Source organism: Diorhabda sublineata, chromosome 7 (genome assembly GCF_026230105.1).
Source record: "Diorhabda sublineata isolate icDioSubl1.1 chromosome 7, icDioSubl1.1, whole genome shotgun sequence".
Classification (NCBI taxonomy): domain Eukaryota; kingdom Metazoa; phylum Arthropoda; class Insecta; order Coleoptera; family Chrysomelidae; genus Diorhabda; species Diorhabda sublineata.
Window position 1 is genome coordinate 18,641,602 of NC_079480.1, and position 21,045 is coordinate 18,662,646.

The 21,045-nt window shown below is 31.7% G+C and overlaps 2 protein-coding genes across 4 annotated transcripts; one reads left to right on the forward strand and one right to left on the reverse strand.

Moving 5' to 3' along the window:
• Positions 1 to 1,466: 1,466 nt before the first annotated feature.
• LOC130446771 (probable basic-leucine zipper transcription factor E) lies at positions 1,467 to 8,415 on the reverse strand. 3 transcript variants are annotated; one of them, XM_056783217.1, is made up of 3 exons: positions 8,118 to 8,406; positions 7,401 to 8,075; positions 1,467 to 5,825 (listed from the first exon to the last, which is right to left on the reverse strand). In XM_056783217.1, the coding sequence occupies exons 1-2, from the start codon at positions 8,214 to 8,216 to the stop codon at positions 7,407 to 7,409; spliced, it is 768 nt and encodes a 255-aa protein (XP_056639195.1). In that variant the 5' UTR covers positions 8,217 to 8,406; the 3' UTR covers positions 1,467 to 5,825; positions 7,401 to 7,406. The 3 variants fall into 3 exon arrangements, with proteins under 3 accessions (XP_056639195.1, XP_056639196.1, XP_056639194.1); XM_056783218.1 differs by lacking the exon at positions 1,467 to 5,825 and having other exon boundaries at positions 5,872 to 8,060; positions 8,118 to 8,415; XM_056783216.1 differs by lacking the exon at positions 1,467 to 5,825 and having other exon boundaries at positions 5,872 to 8,075.
• A 1,261-nt stretch (positions 8,416 to 9,676) lies between these two features.
• Positions 9,677 to 19,374, forward strand: LOC130446594 (probable protein phosphatase CG10417). The gene is made up of 7 exons (XM_056782953.1): positions 9,677 to 9,903; positions 12,475 to 12,792; positions 13,100 to 13,316; positions 13,379 to 13,744; positions 14,708 to 14,986; positions 15,048 to 15,400; positions 16,437 to 19,374. The coding sequence occupies exons 1-7, from the start codon at positions 9,793 to 9,795 to the stop codon at positions 16,623 to 16,625; spliced, it is 1,833 nt and encodes a 610-aa protein (XP_056638931.1). The 5' UTR covers positions 9,677 to 9,792; the 3' UTR covers positions 16,626 to 19,374.
• Positions 19,375 to 21,045: the final 1,671 nt, after the last annotated feature.

Below are 21,045 nucleotides of genomic sequence, written 5' to 3' on the forward strand. Positions count from 1 at the left end.
ATAATTTTTAACTTCAACGTAGGTTGAACCCATTGAACCCCGTACGTGTGAGTACTGGGCACACACCGATAACGTTGTCTACAGTTTCTTCCTCATCCGTAAACCAGCGGCAACCCGAATGGTCCGTGACATCTATAACATGACTGTAACGTCTTAAATGATCATGTTTGATTACAAGGTCAGTCATCAGTCGAATTTAGTGCTTGTTTCTGATTAATAAAGGGAAAAGATGCCCCCGTCGGTCTCGTGCCGAGATTTCCACCCAAGAGTTGGTCTTGCAAGCAGATTCCTCATAGATGTTATAGCTACATAAGAAATTGGTTCTCAGCCCATTGGTTTTGCTGGCACCGAGAAAACATCCTCGTGGTTGTCCGGGTACCAAAAACAGCTGGATCTTGAAGCCATCACTCACACCAATTCTTGTAGAATTTTAATGCATAAGCCTAGAGCACACTTTTTCAGTCGTTATGGATAATATGGTAACCCCGAGGTCTTAGCAAATTACTACAGTAATAGAAAACGGTGATGTGTCTATGGCATCGCTTAAGAATAGCCCGTTCTCATTCAATCACAGCTAATTGAGCTTGAAAGATGATAGCATCTTCTCCAAGCGATAAACATTCTATTATTATATGAAGCCTACATCGGGCAATCCATTATTTACTATTGCGGGCTAAATCTCCTTCGTCCATTCTTCTCGGTGAGTGACATACCTCCAAGCCATTATTTTTAACGATCTCAGCCGCTATTTGATTACTTGTCAACCTACAGCTCGATTGTCAATATTTTTTTTCTACATAGACAAGCCAACCTGTCACTAAAACGAGTCAACAGAAATATCGAAACTAATAGAAGAGGAACTCTGCTCAACAGAACAGAATAGATTTACTAAGTCGAAGGAAGCGTGAACTGGAGAAAAACTTTGAGCAGCTGGAGGAGGAATCCTGTAAAGTGGAGCTCACCATTAAAGAGTCCAAAACAAAATCCATGGTTACGTCAAGGTATTTTTTTTGTCACGAAATTTCACATATGGTGTTTTGAAAGTTGGTACCTCATAAAAGTCATGAGGATTTAACAATGGCAGCTACATCTGTGTGTCCCTCGAATTATAGTGACAAACTCTTCACCTACAAAATTCTTCGACATGGTGAAGTTACTGGAAGTATTAAATCTATTTAGGTTGTTCAGGAAATATCTGACAATTGAAACATTGTGAAGTTTCTTCAAATACAATAAAAGTAAAGTTGTAAAGACTTCCGTGTAGCAAAAATTACAATAACCATGTATGCCGGTAAAATCAACGGAAATTTGACGACTAAACTTCTAAAAGATAAAAATTTGGGAAGAGTAGAACAACTAAAATGTTGTACCACGCGCCGCGACTGTAGATTGTTATATTTCTTTGGTATGTGGGAAAATATTCTAAATATGGAGTTTTATTTGTAATAAAACACTATTAAATGTATTTAATTCTTTTAATATTCATATAACGACGCATATCCTCATAATTAAATCCAATAATATGAGAGGTACGTTCCACTTAACGCCCGCAATAATTATAACACCCTTAGTACCGTCCCACCTAAGGCCCATGGTCATCGCGACTACAGTGTTCTCAATCGCGTCCCAAAATATAATGAAAATTTATGGAAACTGTCGATGAAGTGTAAATCCAATTATAATTTCACGGAAAATCATGTTGAATTAAATTTCCACGTTAAATATTTATTACAAACTGTACCTGGTAACTAAATCACTGTATTTAACCTTAAAATATGCGTTCCAATTCTCTTTTCATAAATATTTTACCAGAACGGATTGTAAACGTTAAGTGGAACATATCCAATAGAACCTCAATAACCATAACCTCTAAAAGTATTGTAACTACAAAAACCGGCCACAAAACATAACCCGACAAGCATTCAAGGTAAATAGGTAAAAGAAAGAGGCAGAACTGTATGAATATGAAGAAGAACCAACTGCAACCGATAAAATGGAAAGAAGTTACAGGAGTAACCAAAAACAGAAGGAGCCGACAAAAAGAGGACAATATAAACCGAAATCAATTCATATGAAACTATAAGAAATTGAGCGGTTTTGATTTTAACTAAAATATTATACTTTTATTGTTAAAACGATGAATTTTTCACAGGTAACTACATTTTAATGAAATAGATGAAGGAGTAACAACTCTAACTTCAAGGCGGGATCAATATTTATTCAAAACAATCATTTCTAGATAGATTTTTGCATTTTCCGACAAGAAACAAAAACTAATACTAACGAAAACCTTCAAACAGTCGACACCAGTCCTCAATTCCTCCTGAAAATGGATGAATGATAAAACATCATTGATTTCAGAGAAATTTTTGAAAAATTGGAAAACCCAATCTAGAACTCAAAATTTAAAAGATCTGGCATTAAACGCGTGGTAAGTCTGCTAGTATGCTACCGAACACTGTCTACACTACCACTAGACCAACGCACGTGCGTTTCGATAACCAAGTCATTATCTTCAGAGACTGAAGGTTGGCATCAAGGAATACTATGATACCATTGAAAGCATTGCTGCTATTGGACAACGACCTGGGTACCCAAAGGACCTCAAAGAGAATTTGCTTTGACTGATAGTGCAAATTTTACCTCCGTATACGACTTGGATCAATGATCAATGGATCAAGAAGTTACTGCAGGTTTCAAGAAATTGTACACTCCTGCGCTGTTTTGAATCATGCCGACTCTACACAAAAATGACTATGGATAGAAAAAAATTTCACATTCCCAAAGCTATATGTCAGAAATCAATCAACAATAGTTGGTTTCCGCCTGGCGAAAGCTGTGTCCATCCTTTCGTTCAAGGAAAAGGTGGTGATCAGGGTGACAGCCCTGGAATTATAGATGAGATTCTAATAACCCCATGAAATATTGAATGAAGAACACCAAGAGATCAACGAAATGTGTTTTCTTCTGAAAAAGATGAAAACAAATGCTATTAAAAATCTTTTGAAGTGAACGGTTTTAAAATGGCACCCAAACCAATCTGATGTCAATATGGTTGCTGATCTCTACAACGACATTGTTATCAATTATTTCTTGAAAGTCCTAAAAGAGAGAAAATAAAATTACTGAAGAATTAATCAAATTACCATATATGGTAAATGGATATAGTTTATTAAACGATCACCCACTGTATAATAAAAAGATGTTCCAGAAAATTCAATCGTTCAGATACCAACGAGTTATAAACAAAATTTTTTAGTCAAACAAGAAAAATAATAAAACATTTCAAACATAACTGAAGAAAATAAAATGGGTGTAACGATTACGAAGAGAAAATGGGAAATGGATGGGTCATACAACAGGTAAAAGAAAACCTGTATGTATGAACATAGGGATGAACAGATAAAGTTTACATGGAAAGATGCTACAGAAACGGTCAAATCGATTTAATTGTTTTACAGATACCCTTTGCTCCACTAGAAGCTATGAGACGATGATGATTCACTATCTGGTGCTTCGAGTCGGTTATAAACTTATAAAACGCTCAAAAGACCATATACTATACAGTGACTGATAGTTCTTAGGTTTATATTAGGTTTGCAGGTTTAGGGGATACAATTTTATCATAGCAAGGTTCAAAAGAAAATCTTTTATATAAAAAAATAAACAAAAATACCCCCTAGCTTATAACCCTCGCTCGATTTGAACAAATTATTCAACGCTTACCGTTGGTTTACAACTTATCGAGGTTCTACTGTAAAAAATAATACATTTTACAAAAAAAATATTATTTTGTATGGACTCTTTCCTTACACGGTTTATCAACATACCTGCTTAGAATATTATCCTAATAACTACACTTTAATCCTGAATACCTCCATGTCGCCAATAATCGACGAGCTGAAATTTAAAACAAAACCGAATGCTTTTAATAAAAAATTGATCTGATATATATAAATATGTTAATTTGAAAAAAAAAATAATTATTTGGAACGATACAACTTTTTGATCATACTTATCTTTTCATGATTTCAGCCATATCAAGGAGCTTAGTTGACGACTGAAATTAAATCAAATATAATACTACAGTGTTTCAGACAAAGAAGTGGTGAATTAACTACCTAAATGCCATTTCGATATTTGTATTAAAGAACATTTTGTTTAATTGATAGTGACGTTGAAAAAAAATTTGTTCTTAATATTCGAATCACTTTTATGTCGCACAATAATCATTTTTAACCCCCATAACAATTTTAACACCCTTTGTATTGAAAATATATTAACCAACGTTGTGTTATTTCTCCCCTAACTTTGGGGTAATGTTTGTTTTTCATAAGTGTAACATGTCATAAATTTTCATCAATTTTTTTTCTATTTCGTTAATTAATAATAATAGCAGTTATATGATGACTACCAATATCTAAAGTATATTAATTTGTCAATTTTCCACTTAGATTTTGTTGGATTAAAGCAACATTTAATTTTTCAAATCCTCTTTCGTTCGGCACAAGAATTTAATATAAACTTATAGTGGCTATGCAACAAAAATCAATGCTCAGTTACTAGTTACAGAATTCAATGATCAGTAAAACATGAAAGACAGTGAAACCACCAAACGTCCAGTTTATTACTTAGGAATACAAGTATCAGAAAAAATTACTAGGGAATGAGACCAGTTCAGATTATTATTGAGGAAGAAAAGTAGCAGTAATAATTATTCTGAAACAGCCCCTGTAGTTTGATTATGTGAGAACTAACAGGTTCCAATAAATGAATGCCTGAGGATGATTCACAAAAAGAATCGAAAGGCTTCTAATTTATTTATCCAATGAAGCGTTTCTGAATGCCCTAAGTAGGTAATAATTATTCTGAAACAGTCCCTGTACAGTTGGATTATGTGAGAACGAATTGTTTTCGATAATTAAATGTTTGGATTATGGATTCAGAAGAAAAAACAGTAAGCTTAGAGCATGCCTTCCTATTTTTTTTCATTGATTAGTGCTCCCTAAATGAAATAAGCATGTAATAATTATTCTGAAACAGCCCCTGTATAGTTTGATTCTGAGAGAACTAGTTTTGGCGAAATTTATTTTCTTGTTTCTGCTCTAGATTGCATTTGACTGATTGCTGTGGTTAACAGTTTATCAAAAATTTATACTTTTTTATTGAATTTCGAAATTTAAATTATGAGCCACGTAGAAGAACAATTCCAAGGGCCCAAGTTTGGTTACATCCTTGTCGGACTTAGCAACATACTTTTGTAAGTAAAGTTTTAAAATTAAAATTAAATATTTGTTTTTATTATCAACTAAAAAACTGAAATTATCAATTTAAAATATTTATAAAACTGTCTAAATTTTATACTTAACTAATTTCAAGAAAATGAAAAAAATATATACTAATCAGCGTTTTTATAGATATTCACGATAACAATTACTGTGGGACATGTAGATAACAAACAAACTCTTGTTGTCAATTTCGACCCACCTACTTCTTTATTAATTTCAATATCAATTAAAAAAATTTTCTTAAAATTCTCAAATATTTTATTTCTAGTGAAAAACAAAATAAACATAAAAATGTTCCGTTTATAAAAGATTTTTCACGAAAATATGTACCTTTGAACTCCGAATATGATTAATTCGTTATTTAAACATTTGTTATTTTGAAATAAGATGTAGTAAGTGAAATATCAGAAACTTTAATTTCAAATATTGATTTGGCATCCAGGAGTTTGATACTACAAATATTCCCACCTTAAGAAATTGAGACAAGAAGGTTAAGTCTGCTATCCTTCCGCCTCACTCATATCCACAGCCGGGGCCCTGAAACGTTAAAAAAATCACCAGTAACACTATGATATAATGTGAGGTTTATAAAGTGTAAGGAAAGAGTTTATCACAATTTTTTTCATATAATAAACCATAAATAGATCAGTTACGACATATGATAATAGAAATTTAATTTAATAATTTAATCCAAAAAACGAAGCACAAAAAATGACAAAACTTAGGAATATATCTCAGAAGTAAAACGAATCAAAATGCGACAAACATTCGATTTGTAAAAACCTAATGAATCTTTGTGAAGAAAAATTATAAATATGAAATAAAAATTGCATTTTGAATGGTTAAAAAATGAAAACTCGGAAAATATTGCTGGAAATGAGTTTAATTTTACTACTTGGTGGTTTTCAAGGTTGCTGAACATAAATATCACGACCGCGATGACCTGCAGGTATCTGGTGCCCCGTGTAACTGGTTTGTAAGTAGTCTCCTGGAGCCCCATGGAAATTCGTTGTGAAATTGGAACAATATATAGATCCAGGATTTTCCAGGTCGCTGAACACTAATATTACGATGGCGATTACCTATGTGGTACCTATATCATTTTAATAAGCTTTAAATGAGTTGGAGGGATGTGAACTAGAAGAGCGTTTAGTCCCTATAAAAATGACACAATTTCCTGGAACACAGAGCATCATGAATATGGTATTTGGCGAATGCATTTTAGGGAATATTTCCATGTAGTTATAAATGGTTTATTTATGAACCAGTAAAAATACACTATTCAAAATGAAATTATTAATTCTCGTTGACAATTTTATTTGACAAGTTTCCCGTTTCTAATGCACTTTCTTACATCTTGATCCATCCTACTGCTCAGAAATTCCTTGTGCTTTGTTTCCTAGACTAAATACAAGGCGTGGCATAAAAAGTTTTGATTAAAAGTAATGGCAGATGCAGATATGTTAAAAATTTTAAATGATGATGCTGAGTACAAATATAATTGTCGTACTTCCAGAGGTTGAAGTAATTTTTAATAGTACTTTAAATTGTTTCAATTTATTTTCGAATTTTACATGAACTTTTAGATGAATTTTGTACGCAATATTTTATACCAAAATGGATTGGTGGGTCAATGAAACTAAGGGCCCTTTAATCGTAATTAGTCTTCTAATACTATCCAGACTGTGCTATTAAGGTCGTTTTATTTCCCCGGCTATTCGTTAGAATAACAATGACTGAAAATTTAAACACAAAAAAGAAATCAGAATCACATATAGATGTCCAGATGATGAAGGAATCAAACCCCTTTTCTAGGCGGGACTCATTGACCAGAACATCTCCAGGTGAAACCCCTACAAGACAATTGATCGAAAAGACAAACAGAAAGAACAGACACTGAAACTGGCTATATGGGATGAGAAAAAAGTCATTCAAAACCTATAGTTTTGTAATTTCACATGTTTAACCAATCTTTATCTGCCATTAATTCTGATCAAAACTTTTTATGGCACACCCTGTACTACGTCGCTCCTGCAATATTTTTATCTAAACTGATCCATTTTAGAAACTAAACCTAAATGTTCACATAGTAAATAATGATAGACATTTTACATTTATTTAAAGATGATCCCAGGATTCTTCTGCCTTCTCACTACAATTTGAACAAAACTCCAAGGAAACTCTGTGCTTCGAAACATGCAAACAAACTCCCACATCATCAATATCTGCTTGTGACGTATAATTATGCTCGGCTTCTAAATTTGAAGGAGACACTACTTTTAAACTCACAGAATCTGGAGTGGTTAAAGGAAAATCTGGTATATTACCACACCAACCCATATTTAAATTAATATCATCCCCTAATATATTATCCAAATTCGGAAATTCTTCAATATTTTCGTTTTTTTCATCTGAGAGTGGTATCTTTGGAACATAAACAGTTTTCAATGACAAATTTTTATCCAATGAAGAGGATACTGACATACCTGTTGTATTATGAATATTCCTTATCAAGTTTTTAATGTCTCCACTATTAGCTATAACACTTTTCAAATATTTAATTTCTCTTTTTAATTCCATCACTAAATTTGATTGTTTATTAATAACTGATGTTAGATTTTTATTGTCATTTTTAAGATTCGTTACTTCTTTTTCGAGTTTATTAACGTAAAGTTTCTTTTTTAAGCGGTTTTCTCTTGCTATTAAAGCGTTTTTTGACATACATCTTGGCTTTCTTCGCGTTCTTTGAGACATTTGTTCGAACATATCATTCTGAAAATTAGGATACTGATAACGATACTCACTACCATTCTTCAATTTTGTTCTTACTTCTTTTTTTGACTGATAATCGAAGTCTTCATATGAATCTTCATCAGAAGAGCTTGCATCGTCTGAAACGTATCTCATACGTTTTTGATTGGAGACCATGTTGAAAACAGACGAGCAGAAACAACCTGGATATTCAAAATTTCACTACAAATTTTTAAAAAATTAACGTAGCACAATACTAGGACAAATCAAGTATTTTAAATAACTACAGAAAATTAAGCATTTTCATATATTTATATTATTTAAAATGTAGTTACAATACTAGATATATAAGGAAACAGGAAATTACAATTCGATCTTAAACATGACAAGTGACAATTATTTTTTAAATCAAGAAATATGGGTAGATTCCACTTAACGCCCGTAGTGACCATTTCCATTCCATTCATTTAAAAGATCATGGATGAGAAAGGACTCTTCTACAAAGAACTCTTTGTGGATGAGTTCTTTGTAGATGATATAGTCGAAGAAGGAACCCACAAAGGATTAATTATTTAAAAACTGGCGAGATGACTGTGTATTTAGTTTCCGTTGCTTGTAAAAAATCAGCTCTCTACATTTTGATCTTATACTTTACTAGCATGAACAAAAAACTCACTAAGTATCGAGAGATCATATTTTCCTTATAAGCTCCTTTTTTCAATTGCCGGCAATATCGCCAGTGATGAGTGGAACTGCTCAGATCCCGCAAACTTGTTATTATCAGATTCCCAGAACAATAAAATCCTAGATTTTACTGATAAGAGATCGCAGAGTTTGAATATCGTGAAAACTCGATTTTTTGGAAAGATATCTTTTAGAATTCGATTTTTCTATGAATCGGTTTATCAGGTTGCGATTCGAATCGATTTAAAAATCGATCTTTTTGGAAAGAATCGCTATTCCTAGATGGAACACCAACATTTTGAATATGCGCTTGCTTTGGAAAATTTCCAACTATTCCTAACTATTGTGAGAAACAAGTTTATATAAATAAAATTTTCAACTTGTGGAGCTTTGGTATTATTATATATACAGCCAGCTTAGAAAATCGCAAACGAAATCATTTGAACAGATTATTTAATATTATCTTTGTAATTCCCACTATTTTAGCTGGTGCCTCTTTTATGGAACACGTCGTAATAAATGAGTTACTGTTTCAAACAGAGTCAAAGAATTCGATAAACATGTATAACGAGAGAACATACTCAATCTTAGGGTATGTTCTGTGTGTTAACTTTGTGAAATATTGTTAATAAATTGTTCTCCTCTTTAGATAAATAGTATTTTGAGAATAAGGATGCCAAATTGTTAACAATCATGATATCATTTGTTTTTAACTGTTTTTAACCTTCCATTCATCAAGTATGCTCGATGAAGATATTCGACACTTGTTCATAATATAATTGTAGTAGAAACTTGACGTGAAAAAAATTGTAAGACTGTTTTAAATATTCAAAAATATCAATCATTAACCGAAAATTGAGTTACTTGTACTTCATTTCGATTAATTATCTCTTAAAATTGAACTTACCACCATTATCAGAACAAAACGTTTCTTGTCATGTTGTCAAACTGTCACGAAACCTAAAATTCTTTTTTAGCGGCAGCATGGACGCAAGTTAACAAGTCGTATACCCGCCGGTTTATAGATAATTGCATCTTACGAGTTAAGTTCTTATATTGATATAAAATAATGGGTTCGTATTTATCGGAACCAGTAACCGAAAAAATATCTACAGATGAGGCAAACGACAAATTAAACTGCGGTGCTAGTTCTATGCAAGGTTGGCGTGTAACTCAAGAGGTAAGCGAATAGTTTAAATGAATAATGCTTCATAAAGTTTATTATTACATCAAAAACACAAATAATTATGATCTTATTAATGTTGTCTGCTTAAATATAATTCATAATGTGTTTGAATCTTTAAAAGAATAATTTTTGTGAACGTGAAACATGTTGATAAATTCCTACACAATACATCATTACTAAGCAACAAATAATGTAAGAGTTAACTTAGCATAGAGTAGAAAATTTTGTTTAAAATAATAATGAGTATTATTTAATTTCGTTTAGCTTATTAACCTGATTTTGATAATTATATTAGGATGAATTATTCCTTATATATTCATGTAGATAATTTAAAAAATGTAATCATTGATAATCTTTAGTATCAGTTGTTATAAAAGGATTCATCAAAATATCAGGTTAAGTAAATATTGAACTTGTCAATCTCCTAACCAATACAACATTAAAACTTTGGTTACTAGAATAAAAGTGAATCAAGTTTATAATGAAAGTACGATTGGAAATTGAATGAACATACATTCCAATCTATAGTAGAACGTTATGAAAAATATCCAATTGAAAATTACAAAGAAATATTGCAAATATTGAATCAAATTGTTTAACAATAAATTTATATATTTTAAAGTTATAATTTTTCTCAAATTTTCACTATTAGACCAAATTGTTGTCATAGTAATGTAAAATATAAGATAAACTGTAAATTTTGGATATTTTAAAGTATATACTGAGTAATATCACAAAACATGGCTATTATATAATATATAAATTTCAGACTAAACTAATTTTCTGCTGTTAAAGTAGTTTTGAATAAATATTTCTTTACTGGCAATCATTCAACAAATTGTGAGTTTGGGAAAAAGTTTGGTGATAGTCTGCTCCTATAAAGCAATAAAATCATCTCAAAGTCTGTGTAACTCTTTTACCTAGTTGGAGCTACACTCATACCTCTATTTTTGGCTAATTGGTGTTGGAATCAATTTGTTTCTACACACTCAGCCAATACAATCTGTGTGCGTTACGGTATACTAATATCTAATATCTACGATACGTCTTTTCATTGACTCCAGCAGATGACTTTTAGTGTTTTCCTTCATAAATTTCAATTTACAAAGAAAATCTGGAATTTCACACTGTTTTTATTAAATTGAGGTTGTCCTCTTGTAATTATAAGTTGAGATCATTAAACATTGAACAAACATGTCAAATATGCAATGTCTGGTTTAAAATTGATCATTGAAATTAGGACCTTTACTTTCCAGAAAATTTAAAATTGGGTCAAAAAGTAAATAAAATCTTGATAAACATGCACCTTTTGACAATCAACGTACTTTGTGTACTTTGTTATGTAACAGCAATCATTGGAAGTTTTGTTAACTACATTAATCATATATTGAAGCGATTGGTGTAATCTATCACTCAAATTTTTAAGTAACAGTCTCTGAGCTTCTTAAAATATCTACCCCTATTGATAGCAGAAGTCAAGCAAACATTTTAATTCTTGACTATTGAACCAAATATTTTTTCAATAACTCTGTTATTTTTTGTTCCTTCCTCGTAAATTTAGACACCGTCTATTACCTTTTATTTTATAACCATTGTATATATATTACTAATGATGTGATTTTTATTCATTCATTGGTTTTATGTTAATAATCTTATCACTTAATATACATACATATTCATAATTTAGTGTATTGATACTTCTGTTTTAATAATGAAGCAGTAAATGTATGCATTATATTGTTTTTGTACAAAGTACTTATATATACGTCACCATAAATTCCTATGACAATTGTAGTCATAACAAAAAGCATGTTTTTTGATACATTTGTCATGAGAATCTTTTCTTTGTAGTTTCTTTCTGTTTCAGCAATATAACTCAATTGTTTCTTTATAACTGTATGTATTTGTCTTTCCTAATTTCTATTTCCCTGGTATTTTCTTCTTGTTTTGGGTGTTTTCTTTGCCCTGTCTATATTTAGTTTCTATTCTGTTATTTTTCTCAGTGTATTACTCACTTTTCCTGTAAAGGTGTACATATAATCAATTTTCTACTTTATGTAGTTCATAAGTTTTTCTCTCAAATCTTAAATTTTAATTTGCTTTATGTTGGATTCTTCACACCGAGGGGCAGTTAATTCACAACTTGTGACATAACTTGTAAGTCATTTTCGTTTTCTCTTTCCATTCTGTTATTTTTCTCAGTGTATTACTCATTTTTCTTGTAAAGGTGTCTATTTAATCAATATTCTGCTTTACGTAGTCTGTAAATTTATCTCTTTAAACAATTTCAGCTATTTAACTTTCTATTTATATTTGAACCACCTTCAAATGTTTGTTCTTCTATGATCTTTGAGAATATTTTTCATTCAATCAATTGAAACAGATGAGCCGTTCATATTGAGAAAATTGACTAACTTAAGTATGAGTTTGTTTTTGAGTATTTCCACAAGAAACGAAGATTTGATTTGGACAGTAAGCAATAGCAGAGGCCATCAAATGAGTAAAAAAATATGTTATATGTAAAACAAATCGTAATGTATCATTGAAATTTTTTATTATTTGTAGGATGCACACAACAATATCTTGGACTTTGATACAAATACTTCATTTTTCGCTGTTTATGATGGGCACGGAGGCCACGAAGTGGCCCAATATTGTTCTCAAAAACTACCTCAGTTCATAAAAGATACTCAGGCTTATAAAGATGGCGATATTGAGCGGGCACTCATCGATGGTTTTTTGGGATTCGATGCTACCATAGCAACTCCAGAAGTCATACAAATATTGAAAGAGATAGTTGGCGAGCGCGAAGCAGAGGAGGCAAGCGACGAAGAAGAAAATGTAGACAATCTGTATAAAGAAGCAACAATGCCTATTGAACAAGTAAGTGTTTCAGTTTCATATATCCTTAACTTACCAATCGGCACTACAGCTTGGTGTGAGCCTTAGTCTCCTAGATAATTCACCACCAAACCAGTCTGTTCTTCACCATCCTCTTAAATTCATTGTTTGTAACAACTTGATCAGTCTATCTGATCCTCGGTGTACATTTTTATTAGCTTAACTTAGCTGGAATTCTTTAGTTTGTAGAGGTGTACAACTTTCTTCTTTTACCTTGTCGATTTAAATTTTCAATTTGTTTTATTTCGTTTTCTAAACTTTGTTTTTTTCTTTGTAAACATACTTTTAGGTGATAGAAAAATATACAAATTTAGTAACTCCCGGATTGAAAAATCTCAAGAAGGACGCTGAAAAGTTTCCGAAATCTCCTTATTTGAAAAGCAAACAAGATGATGGATGCTCAGCTAGTTCATCCAATTCAAACTTACCACAACCAGGATCATCGCAGGCGGAAAGTAGTTCCATTAGCGATAGTAGTGAAGCTAAACCCTCAGTTGAAACCAAAGGTTAATTTTTTTACATTATATTTTATATTGATTATCAAATACTAATTTACAATTTGATTTAGAAACCTCATTGTTAGAAAAGAACGGTACAGTCATGGATGTCAAAGTATCTTCAACATATAATACCGAATCAAAGGAAGTTACTACTAGTTCCGGAAAAGAAGAGAATGATGATATTGTAACGCCAATTCAGAATGGAGAGACAACCGAAATTGGTATTAAGATCGACGTTACGAGCCCGTCTCCACAAGAAAACGGCGATATAGACAAAAAAGGTAAAGGTAAAGCAATAAAGAGTCCGATTAAAAAGAACCTTTCCACAAGGCCTAAAAGAAACGCCAATCAGTTGTATAAGACATTATTGAATTTTGAAGATGAAGAAAGTGATAGTGAAGATGAAGAAGACAAAACGTTTGTTGGTCCAAATGGTATGTATCAATGTTGATTTAATAATTTTTTTATCAACATTTTTGTTTTTGATACTTGCTATGATACATTTTCAATAAATTCGATGTATCTTGCAAATATAGTCTTCAACTGGAAAGGGGAGATGAAAATAGGTATATGGAAGCAAATTTTTTTAAAGAAAACAAACTATATTGTACAAGTTTCAAATCTCAGTTATATTGATCAATTTGAATACCGTAGGTTTCTTGTTGAACTGCTTTTTTCCTTTAACCTCTCAGGTCTCTGATAAGAATTTTGATCCCTCTTATACCTATTCCGTTATTTTTTATCTTTTTCCCGAGCTCCTTTATTTGGACAATCCATTTTTTTCTCTTTTCCTTCCATTTTGTTAAGATGTTTCCAACTCCCATTATGTTTTTCCTCCCATCCTCTCTTGTATCTATTGTTTTTGTCTGTTATTTTACAGTTCCTTCAGAGTTTTTCTCTTTTTTCTCGAATTCCTTCATTGGTTCTATCCATTTTTGTTCTCCCCTTTAGCTCTTAATGGTACTTCCTACTTCCATTAAGTTTCTTGTTAATTTTTTTTCTCTATACCCTGATGAGAATTCAGGTTCCTCTTGTATCTATTCCTTGTCTGTTCTCCCCGAGGTTTTGACTTGTTCTATTCATCTCTCTCCTCTTTTTCGCTTTTTAATGTTATAACCTCTATTATTTTATGTTCATCTGTTTCTTCCTTTTTCTTTTTCAGGTGTCTGATTAGAGATCTTCCAATGTCTTCTGCAATTTTCCTCAATCCCTCTTGAAGTTTTTTCTTTCTTATTTTTTTTATACTATTACTTAATTTTTTTTGTACTCTGTTCTATTTTAGTTTTTTTACTACATAGGTCGTTTTTATGTTTGCTTGTTGTCTTTTGTTTTATTTGTTTACTATATTTTCTTCTATTTCTGAGAACCGATAAATCAAAAATTATATTTTCTCCTAGATGATTCTTCAGAAGACGATGACGAAGGAGTAAACACAGCAATTGAAGTCGAAGGCTCAGATGAAGAAGGTACATCTAGTGAAGGAGGAGATGAAGCTGAAGAGGAGGAAGAAGAAGACGAAGGCGATGAAGACCAAGACGAAGATTTAGAATTCACGAAAAATATGAAAGAAGAACCGGGATCCGATAGTGGGTGTACGGCGGTGGTGGCGCTATTGAAAGGAAACGAATTGTATGTCGCTAATGCGGGCGATTCTAGATGTATTGTTTGTAGAAACGGTAAGAATCAGTGTTGAAATTTTATTATAATATTTCCTATAATTTCACTTTAATATTTCAGGTAAAGCGATCGATATGAGTTTTGATCACAAACCAGAAGACGCACCAGAACGAGAACGGATCGTCAAAGCCGGTGGTAGAGTAACGGCGGATGGTCGCGTTAACGGAGGTCTCAATCTATCTAGAGCTATAGGCGATCACGCATACAAACAAAGTAAAGAATTATCAGATAAAGAACAGATGATAACAGCTTTACCCGATATTAAAACCTTGACGATAAATCCCGGAGAAGACGAATTTTTCGTTTTGGCCTGCGATGGAATATGGAATTTCATGTCTAGTCAAGAAGTTGTCGATTTTGTTAGGCCAATGATATTGGAAAATAAAAAAAAATTGTCTACGGTATGCGAAGAGGTTTGTATCGATGTTTTCTTTTTCAAATTTTTTTTATCCAAAAAATTCGACACACCTCAAATTCGTTGGATAGAATCAAATTTGAGTCTATCGGCCAATGAAGGCATGAAAACCGTGATGGTGAGACCAATTATCATATTCAGGGCACTCTAACTGATCTGAACACCAAGAGAATCAATCTCTCAAAGGTACAAAGACTGAACTACCAAAAGGCTGTTCTAGAAGTGGTTATAAATCTTCCATTTCTCTATTATTGAAAAACATAGTGGAAAAAATCTTACTGATAATGTTTAGAAGAGGAATTGCAAGGAATAAACCAAAACCTCCCTCAGAAAGTAATCAAATCTGGGGCAGACTGCTCAAACTAAACTGTAGAAGTAAATTGGATCAAAACACTATATTAACAATGATATCAAATAATACATGAATGGCTCCAACAAAGACATAGTGGGAATAGAAACCCAAAATGAACACACTACAACTACCCTCTCTGACGTGCGTTTTGATAACCAAGTTATCGTCTTCAGATGCTGAAGAGGTAAACTCAATGCTGCTTATGTAAAAGAAGATGAGTGTACAAGAGGAAATTGATCCAGAGCGACTACCAACTTCTCAACAGACCTTAGATGTAGCTTAGATCCTCAAAAAATTCTTTACCCGCTTTGAAAATGATCCAGTAGCAACAGATAGTATTTCCTGGATGCAAGATAAAGTAAAGCCATTGCTATGGAAGACAATTTAATTTAATTGCATTAAATCATTAAAAATATTAATTTGAATACAAAGTTGTCACTAAAAAGTATAGAAAATGAAGGCTTTTTTGAAAAAAGTTTCATTTCTTAATTGAATTATGTGAAAAAATCTCCTCTGTGGGTAAATGATCAGTTATTTTGTAGTTTGCAGTCAACCTGTTGCTTTAAAAAATTTGCATTACGGGGTTGTAAATCGGTTTCGTTAATACTCTCTCTTTACAACAATGAAATAGTCATCATTATAGAGTCTACTGTATATATTTGATATTTTATTTTATTTGCAGATGTTCGATCATTGTCTTGCTCCAAACACGTTAGGTGACGGTACTGGTTGTGACAATATGACAGCAATAATAGTCCAATTTAAGACAAACATAATGAAAAGGTCTGCGTCTCCTCGTGCTGACAATGATAATTCAAAAAGGGCAAAGACTGAAGAAACTGTTAGGTCAGATACCGCAACCACTGCATAAAAAAATAATATGAAACACTTTCTTTTTTTTAAATTAACTTAAATTTTTTAGTTCAGCCTGTTATGAATAATCGAGTTTTGGAGGAATATTTTCCGGAAAACAAGATTTGTATATGATTTTAGCTGTTAACACGGTTCCATTGTCAACTGAAGGTGACTAAAATGTAATAGTCGAATCAATGTTCAAGAGTACACCGGTAATTTATAATAGGGCTACCGTTAAAAAAAAGAAAAAAAATATTTTCAATTTTATTTTGTATAAACGTTAATCTTTTGGTAAATAACACCACCGGGTAATACTTGATTTGTTTTGATAATTGTATGTTTATTTTCTTGTTTTTTTTATTTAAGCTTTTCACTTACCCATTGATTTTTTGAAAATTCAATATAATTCACTTACAGATGGATTTTTTGAAAATTCAATATAATTAGTTTGGACGGCAAAACAAAATATTTTTTCAGAGCAATTCGTTGGGTATAGTTGCCAAGTCGTATTTTCTTTTTGTTCATTCTACTTGTTTTTATTGTGTTTTCCAAATGTTATAACTCGAATTTTCTGCTCCTTTTTATCTTTTCTTCCTGATAATACTAAGTATTCCATTTCCGGATCATTTACAATCAGTATGATGATATTCCTAGTCATTTCCAAAATGCCTAATTTGAATAATTCGATTTTTTCTACCAAATTCTTCTCGATTTATAATTTTCCCTAACTCTTAAGTTTTATTTCTGTTGAAGGTGTTTTTCTATTATTCATTGTATTTCATCTATCTTCAGATCTTCAGCTGGTCTTCATCTTCAGAAGAGAATCTAAGTAGCTTGTTTTTTTTCATACCAATAAATAGCTTTTACTAAAATTCTTTCAGCTTTATAATTTCTTCATGCATCTATTTGCGTAGAAGGATCATATAGATCTTAAATCCATCTTCTTTCCATTTTAATGATATCTTAAATGATTTCATTGAAAGTTCCTTTTTTTCCTCGATTTCTTTTCATCTTTAAAAAAGGAAAACTAATTGACTTGATTTTTTTTACTAATTGAGAACATGAACTAAAATCCTTCCCGATTTATAGTTTCCTTCAAGTCTTTAAGTTCTATTTGTACGGAAGCCTTTTGCTATGACCCGTTCTCTCATTTTTCACCATCTATTAAAAGATCTCATTTTATACTACTTATTCTTAAATTTTTTATCATATAACTGTAGATTTCGGCCCATCTTATTTTTCTTTGTTTTATGGTCAATTCTGATGTTTTATCTTTTTCCTTCATCGATTTATCCTCCCTACAAGTCTCTTTTTAAGTCTTCTTTGTCATCTTCAAAAGATTCAAACTTATTTCAAGGTCATTTTCGATCATCAAGATCTTTAGCTCATCTTCTTTCTTTTCGTTTTAAAGATAATTTTAAGTCGTCTATCTCGAAGTTGGTGACGGTCCTTTTTTCTTTCTCGATTTCTTCTCTTTGAATGTCTTCATATGCAATAGATGAAAACTTATTGAGTTGCTATTTTTTTTACTAATTGATCTAAAATTCTTCCCGATTTATAGTTTCCTCTAACTTTTTAAGCTAAATTTACGTTCTTTTAAGCCACATTTGTATCCAGTGCAGTTTAGTATTAGAGTATTTTCACCTATTTTGATCTGTTTTATTGCTTTCTTTTAATCTCATCTTCTCTATTTGCATCCTGACATTTTTTTTATTCTTCCTTTTTGTTAATTATCGTGGAAATTGATATTAATCATCAAACTGTTATATCCTCCTGGTTTCTTGTTGATTTTAGCAGCTTTAGTCATATTTTTTCTACAATTATCATCCTTAATCTCTTTCTTCACATCTAACTTGGTTTCGATTATAGTTTCTTCTCTTTGTTAGTCTCCACCTTCAGAAGACGCAACTAACTTGCCATTTTCTATTAGTTGGAACAAAACTTTGTTTAGTTTTTTTATTTTTCTCTCTTCAGGTTCTATTTGTGTCGAAGGTCTTTTTCTATTACTCATTTTCCGGATATATTCGACTTTGATATCCTTCTTTTCCTTCGAATTGTTTTTGTTATCCATTGTATCACAAAAGTTTTTCAATTGAAGACATTGCAAAAAAGCTACAATTGTTTGACAGCTGTTGATACTTACTCCGGAACGAGGTGATTTAAGACATTTCTTTAACAACTAATTATTGTGATATATACCATGTCAAATTTTATACGTAAAAATTCAAAAAATTGATAGGTAAAATCTTGCAGAAAAGCGATATTTACCATTCGATAAATCCTGTGAAAAAATTATTATTTGTTTAAAAGCTGACTGTCGATACGGTACGTTTTTCACCGCACGATTTCCATCAGACCTGTGCGGTCGTCACGCGTGTTTCGGCCTTAAGCACTGTCGATAAATGGAATTTTATTTTGTTGTTTTTTTTTATAACACACAATAGTTTGATGGTCTAAACTTTACAGAAACTTCATATCCAATTATTTTACTTTAATCCTTATGTTTATTAACAGGAACAGTATAAATTTAAATTAAACCTTGTTGTGTGTTGTGTACAATACATTTAAGAGATTTGTATGATTTCAATGTATTTAGGTCACTGTTTAAACAATTAAATATCTTGTATTCTTTTGATTTTTTCTTAATTCGTTGAACGTATGCCATGTTAGAGGTGCCTTCAGTTGTAAAAACCCGTGGCAATTTTCATTTTGTAATATAACTGTATTTTTATGTAGTTTATATTAAAATTTGCGAGATTTTTTAACTAAACGTTTTATTATATCGTCGATAAATATTATACAAGGTTTATCCCAAAAATATCTAACCTACTTTCAAAAATTTCTCTGTGGGTTTCACCTGTAAGTCTTCACGAACTCGTTGGCACGTATAGTTAACTCATGTTTATTCGAAATGTATTTTTTTATACGTCGAAGGATTTTTAAACGCCATAACAAAAAAAATGTCAAAATTGAAATTATCTGGAAATGGGGATTATACATGTGTTGTGCAGCATGAATATGTCCCAAAAGGTCACAAGATAATTAAAAACACTACTAAAATATAATTTTATCAAAACTGAACCTAAAATAACCCGACCTAATCGAAGTTAAAGTGAACCTAACAAAAACTAAAATAAGCCAACCTAATTAAGTAGAAAGTAAGCCCAGCCTAAATGAAACCTAACCTAGTCTAAGCTAAAGTTAACCTAACTGGAGTTGAAATAAATCAAGTATAAAGTTAACCTAATTGGAGCTAAAATTAACCCAATTTAATCGAAGCTTAACCTTCGGGCGCAATATATAAGGATGATCACTATTGAAAATAAGTTACCTAAAAGGGTTTAAATAAAATGAAACATGTTTTTGTTATAGACAAGGTACTCAAAAGAAATTTTCATTGTTCTTATTCAAAATAATATAGGAATTTCAAATATAATGTAATTTAAAACTATATACTAGTTTCTGTGGTAAAAAAATAAAAGGCGAAAATAACAAATAAAGCTGGTAAAAAGAAATTTAAATTGGCAAAAGAAAACGATTGCCATTATTATTAAGCATTAATATTTTGTCTTAAATTGGTGTTACACTCGTTACAGTAACAATACAAGTAACAATTTCACACAAGATGCAGTCATATTTGGCAAGCCTCCTCTTGTTAGCTGGTCCTTGACAATCCTGGCATCGTCTTCTTTTCGTACCTGTAGCTTCTTGACCTTCTTCATTGGGAAGGTTTCGTTCATCCTGTCTGTATGGCTGCAATTTTCGTTGCAGGTCGAGGGGCATACCTACAGTATTCTGGCTTCGCCTGTATAATTGCGGAAGTACTAATTTTTTCCAAAAGACTTTTCTTCTAGTGACTGCTTAATCGTTCCCAATGTGAATCAATCTCGCATTAATTCCACTCATATTTAGAATGGCGAAAAACACTACCATCGGCCAACGACGAATATTTCTTGCTACATTATAACTGGCACACAATTTATCAGTTGTATCTACTCCTCCTTTTGTGCTATTATAAAATGTTATCATGGCGGGTTTATTTCTGATCATATGTCTCAGGATCTATTTCATTGTCGTTGTGTAAGGATACTAAAATAATGCACTTTCCTTTTTTTTGGCATAGGAAACCAATGAATAATCTTTTTTGAATCCACAAAGGCTACTAAAGACTTCTCGATTTTTACTAGACAAAAATTCAGGAGGTACTTCTCTCTTATTCTTCTTTAATATACCAACATATGACAGCTTTTTCTCAATTAACTTCTCTACAAGGCTTATGCTGCTGAACCAATTGTCAACAGTTATATTTCGACCAGAGCCAAAAATCGGTTTGGCTAGCCTAAAAACTACATCATCAGGCTTGTTGCTTACTCGTTCCTCTGGATGCTGCCCAGCATATATCTCCAAATTATATATATCAAATACCTGGGTATCGA

What these genes read in the sequence shown, in the direction of transcription:
- LOC130446594 (XM_056782953.1), top strand. Translation starts at nt 9,793, where the DNA reads ATGGGTTCGTATTTATCGGAACCAGTAACCGAAAAAATATCTACAGAT. An exon ending in CAACAATGCCTATTGAACAA is followed by an intron (nt 12,793 to 13,099) that starts GTAAGTGTTTCA and finishes ACATACTTTTAG; the next exon opens with GTGATAGAAAAATATACAAA. An exon ending in AACGTTTGTTGGTCCAAATG is followed by an intron (nt 13,745 to 14,707) that starts GTATGTATCAAT and finishes ATTTTCTCCTAG; the next exon opens with ATGATTCTTCAGAAGACGAT.
- LOC130446771 (XM_056783217.1), bottom strand. Translation starts at nt 8,216, where the DNA reads ATGGTCTCCAATCAAAAACGTATGAGATACGTTTCAGACGATGCAAGC. An exon ending in ATTATCAGTCAAAAAAAGAA is followed by an intron (nt 8,076 to 8,117) that starts GTAAGAACAAAA and finishes TATCGTTATCAG; the next exon opens with TATCCTAATTTTCAGAATGA.